Raw genomic sequence first — 5,914 nt, 5'->3', positions numbered from 1 at the left:
AAAGGTACAACAAACATAATACAGCGTACATAATAATATGTGCAAAATACAACGTACATAATACAATGTTAAAAATACAACGTTCATAATACAACGTACAAAATACAATGTACAAAATACAACGTACATAATATAGCATACATAATACGACGTACACAATAAAATGTACAAAATACAACGGACATGTTACATGTTACGTACAAAATTCAACCTACATAATACAATTTACAAAATGCATACATATTACCACGTGCATAACACACTGTACACAATTAAATTAAATGTACATAATACAACGTACATAATACAACGTACATAATGCAACGTACATAATACAACGTACATAATACAACGTACATAATACAACGTACATAATACAACGTACATAATACAACGTACATAATACAACGCACATAATACAACGCACATAATACAACGCACATAATACATCGTACAAAATACAACGTACATAATACAATGTACAAAATGAATACATATTACTACGTACATAATACAATGTATAATGTGCTATAAATGCTGATGTATAACGTGCTATAAATGCCAATGTATTACGTGCTATAAATGCTGATGTGCAATAAATGCCGATGTATAATGTGCTCTAAATGCCAATGTATAATGTGCTCTAAATGCCGATGTATTACGTGCTATAAATGCCGATGTATAACGTGCTATAAATGCCGATATAGGACCTGTTTAATGATATTGACGAGGAAGACGACCAAGAAGTTTATATGAGAGAGGTCGTCATCCATGTCAGAGCTCTTAATGATGATATCGACAAAAACATTAAGGTAAACATTTATTTTTTCAGATAACATTTTAAAATTCCTAAAATAATAGATTTTGTTTGCAGGTGAAACTTATTCTTGATGAATTTGATACGCATGGAGATGTAACTGTCAACTTTAAACAATTTTGCGTAAGTCATTTTTAAACTTAAAGTTATAAACTTTTCGCCATCTTTCCCATTATACAGCAGAGGGAAACAATTAAGATCCTAATCTGGGAATATTTGAAATTATCATGTTCATGTGTAAATTTGTCTTCCACTAGTGCTGTGTAGAGTATACTGAATATCTGAATATAGCTTGGCTCGTATTATTTATCTTCCACTAGTACTGTGTAGAGTATACTGTATATCTGAATATAGCTTGGCTCGTATTATTTATCTTCCACTAGTGCTGTGTAGAGTATACTGAATATCTGAATATAGCTTGGCTCGTATTATTTATCGTGTAAATTTGTTGAAATTAAACACTGAAAAATGTTCTGCAAAAACTTTAACAAAAAGTTTTAAATTCTTGGAGTGTCATATGATATTATACACATGAGATAAACTGTCATTAATCCGTCCATTCAATTCATCTATTCATCTTTTCCTTATTCTTCTCTTAATCTATTCATCTATTCCTTTATTGATCTATTTATCCATTGATCTATTCATACATTCATCTTTTCATCTATTCACCTATTCCTTTATTTATCCATTCATCTATTCCTTTATTTCACCATTCATCTATTCCTTTATTTCACCATTCATCTATTCATCTATTCATATATTTATTCATTTATTCATTTATCTATTAATCTATTAATCTATTAATCTATTAATATATTAATCTATTAATCTATTAATCAATTGATCTATTAATCTATTAATCTATTAATCTATTAATCTATTAATCTATTAATCTATTAATCTATTAATCTATTAATCTATTAATCTATTCATCTATTTATCTATTTATCTATTCATCTATTCATCTATTCGTCTATTCCTCTATTCATCTATTCATCTGTTCATCTATTTATCTATTCATCTATTCATCTATTCACCTATTCATCTATTTATCTATTCATCCTTTCATCCTTTCATCCTTTCATCTATTCATCCTTTCACCTATTCATCTATTCATCTAATCATCTATTCATCTATTCATCTATTCATATCTTCATCTATTCATCTATTCATATATTTATCAATTCATCTATTCATCTATTCATTTATTCATCTATTCATATATTTATCAATTCATCTATTTATCAATTCATCTATTTATCTATTTATCTATTCATCTCTTCCTCTATTTATCTATTTATCTCTTCCTCTATTCATCTATTCATCTATACATATATTTATCAATTTATCTATTTATCTATTTATCTATTCATATATTTATCTATTTATCTATTTATCAATTCATCTATTTATCTATTTATCAATTTATCTCTTCCTCTATTCCTCTATTCATCTATACATCTATTTGTAAGTGCAGATTATGATGGATAAGATGAAGGAAGCTGGCTGGAAGCACTGCAATTCAGAAGATTTAAAAAGTAAGTTTTTCTTTATTTTTTCAACGTTTGCATAAACCTTTTATATAAACTAATAAATGTCTTAAACTAGTATTGGTCATTTTATATATGACTTAATTGGGGGTTTTTATTGTTTGCTTGTTCATTATTATTGCAAGATAATCCTACTCTATTTTATTAATTGATCTGATTTGCTTATAATCCATTTTGTGACAATATCGCTTATTAATTTTAATCTCGGGATTATTAACCTTAATCTGATAATCGAATATTTTTATCATTATTTTGAATTGATTAATTTATTGATGAATAAATTCAGGGGAAGATGCAATCGAACTTGATGCGAAGGCGATCTTCAAAATGATTGATGTCAACAGAAGGAAACGTCAAAATATTTATAAATATTGACAATTATCTTAACATTTTTTCTATGATTCACAATTCATGAAATTAATAATTTGCATAAAATGAAGTTTTATCGGGACACCCTATATTCAACATCAATATTGACTAAAATGAAAATGTTGAATTTTCTTAAAAATATTTTGAATTTTGCAGTGGTTCAATTTCTCGGCAGGTAAGAATTGCAAAAAGTATTGAACTTTGCACCAATATTCTATATGGTCATAATTGTCCCTGGAATTATGCAGAAAATGCAAATTTTTTCACAATTTTCAATATTTTCTAATTTCGTTCTAGTAAAACTGCAAAAAGGTTAAAATTCGAGGATCTTCTCATTTCTGCGACAAATTGAATAATAAGAAGCAGCTCGGCAACTGCTCGGATTTACCATTTTTTTTTTAACAAAATATAGCCGAAATTTGATGAAAGATGGACGAACAAGAAGAACATGAAGAAGAAGAAATATAGAAATGTCAAAATATTTGCATCTGCTTTCATATAATTATTTAAAGAAATTGTTGAAATAAAAAATAAAAAATATGTAGAAAAGAATGAGGTGAAATATTGTATATTTCAGGAAATGAGATTAGCCTCCAAACTTCTACAGAAAAGATTTGGAATCAAAAACGTAAGAAACTCATTAAAAAAGTTTTTTTTTTTAAATTGAAAATGTTAATCTGATAAATTTAAATTTGAATTCAATTTTAAATTAAAAAGTATAATTATTAAAAATAAATTCGATATGATTTAGATTTCCAAAATTTAGATTTTTAAAATTTAGATTTTCAAAATTTAGATTTCCATATTTAATTTCCAAGTTTTAGATTTCCATACTTAGAATTCCAAATTTAGATATCCAAATTTAGATATCCAAATTTAGATTTCCAAATTTAGATTGCCAAATTTTAGATTTCCAAATTTTAGATTTGCAAAATTTATATTTACAAAATTTAGATTTGCAAAATTTAGATTTCCAAATGGATGAACGAAGCTGATGTAGACTCAGGAATACTACTAACAGAAAAAATGTTTATATTTTAACTTTTTAAACCTTTAAAGACAAACTATAATGAACTAGCTAGGGAATCCAGCGTTGCACAAGGTGTCATAGTTAGTCCCACTGATTACCCGCGCTTTGACGTAAATTACGATTTTAGCTATTTTTCCGAAAAAAGTCGATCCACTTCATTTAGTTTCTCAAAACCAGGCTGAGAACATTTCCATGGTTCTCCCGAGTTTCCCAAAAAAATATGAGGCAAATCTGTCCAGGGGTTCCTGAGTTATGATCGGACAAAGAAACAAACAGAAATTACAACTTTATATACTTAGATAACGAGAAGTATTTGTACTACGTGGACTAAGTTGAACCACTTTTCTGGAGAGGAGGTGGTTCAACTTTAAATTTTATTTATTGTGAGAAATTAAAAACATACTTTTTAAAAACTATTCAAAAAGATAAAGCAGACTACTATGGTCATGTACTGTACTGTATATTGGGCTGGGTAACAATATCATGCATGTACAGTACAACAAAGTTTGACCGGTACTGGTACTACAATAAAAGGATCATTTTAAAGCGTAAAGAAAATTAAAAATATAACTTTATTTTTTAAATACAAATTTAATTAAATTTTGATAAAATTCGATGAGTAATTAGATGATTTTTTTGTGACACCCTTGCAATTTCTAGAAAAACAGATAAAATAATTTAGTAGATATTTAGATGGGAAAGTAACCTTCAAAGAATTTAAGAAAGCTGTAGCTGAACTGGAAGCTGCTCCTGAATCTTAAACTGCAATGATGTCGCTAGAAAAATATAATTTTGCAATAGTTAACGAAATACAGAATTTGATCTTAATCATTTTTATGTAAAAGGGAGAAGTTACGAAAACATAATCCTAAAATAGAGATTATTCTGTTATCTTTTTTATTTGATTTAATTAAATTATAAAATATTTTCTTATAAAATATTGCATAATCATGATCTGAGTTCGTTTAAAGAAATATTTTTTGTTTGTTTATTTTCTTGTGGTTTTTTAACATTTTATCATTATTGATTTTGACGTTATTAAATCGTTAGACTTAGAACTGACGAGGGTCAACCCAGACCGATAAAAATGTGGAACTAACACCTCTATAAGGTTTGAATCATCATAAACACTAAATTATAAATTTAAAAATTAACATTTTTCAAGTTAATATAAACAGATGTTATTTATCATAAATACTCGTGTCGGAATATTGGCGATGATAAAACCGCTAGTTTTTGCAAATCAAAATATGATTAAAAGATAATTTATCAAAACTTTGAAGTTTAATAACAAAAATGTTTGATATAAAAGCGGCTTCAAAATAAAATTTTATTGAAGGGTCAAATTTGGAACCTCCTATCAAATATGAATTATTCTCATGATTTAATTATAGAAATCTTTTTAGTGAGAAAACTAAAATAAAATTAAATCATCAAATTATTAGAACAATAAATAAATATAAAATTACTGCAGCAGAATAGGCTTTATTGCTTAAATATGTGTTTTTACAAATCCCCATGTGATCATTAGAATATGTTTATTTTTGTTAAAGAAACTTGTAGTTTCGCCTACTTGTCTACCTGTCTACTTGTCTACTTGTCTACTTGTCTACTTGTCTACCTGTCCACTTGTCTACTTGTCTACCTGTCCACTTGTCTACGTGTCTCCTTGTCTACTTGTCTACTTGTCTTCTTGTCTACTTGTCNGAACCCTTCATTTATCCTGCTGTAGGATCAAATATAGATCTGGGGAAAATCTTGAAAATACAATCTGAGTGGGAACCTTTTTCCTTTTTAATTAAAAATAAATTAATTATATGAACTTTTGTGTGAATTATCGTTAATCTTACACGATTGATCACAATATCCAATATTGATACTTTTTTGATTTTTTCTGATTTGATTCTTCTTCTTGTCGTTTCTTTCTTTCCTTTTCTTTTCCTTCTGTTGACTGTCCCTGATTCTGATAATTTTGAAAGAAAATACATTTTTGTCGAAACCAGTTTGTATTGGGACACTCGGCTCCGTTGTATTGTATTGGGACACTCGGCTCCATTGTAGTTGTAGTAATTTTCAATTTTATTGTCTAACTCAAGAATGCTTGACTTGACAAGCTGATTGAAGGTTAATGCAGTGCTGATTCAG

General features: G+C 27.6%; 1 protein-coding gene across 1 annotated transcript; it reads left to right on the top strand.

Moving 5' to 3' along the window:
• Positions 1 to 707: 707 nt before the first annotated feature.
• LOC111701889 (calmodulin-4) lies at positions 708 to 4,597 on the top strand (the record flags this gene model as incomplete). Its single annotated transcript, XM_023473369.1, has 8 exons — positions 708 to 812; positions 875 to 940; positions 2,298 to 2,358; positions 2,657 to 2,717; positions 2,896 to 2,914; positions 3,317 to 3,367; positions 3,709 to 3,745; positions 4,463 to 4,597. Coding segments are annotated over 8 exons (468 nt in total), but the record flags the coding sequence as incomplete, so codon positions are not given.
• Between the last annotated feature and the right edge of the window lie 1,317 nt (positions 4,598 to 5,914).

Source organism: Eurytemora carolleeae, unplaced genomic scaffold, assembly GCF_000591075.1.
Source record: "Eurytemora carolleeae unplaced genomic scaffold, Eaff_2.0 scaffold391, whole genome shotgun sequence".
NCBI lineage: Eukaryota > Metazoa > Arthropoda > Copepoda > Calanoida > Temoridae > Eurytemora > Eurytemora carolleeae.
The sequence above is the reverse complement of the archived record's forward strand: the minus strand, read 5'-3'. Positions and strand labels throughout refer to the sequence as shown.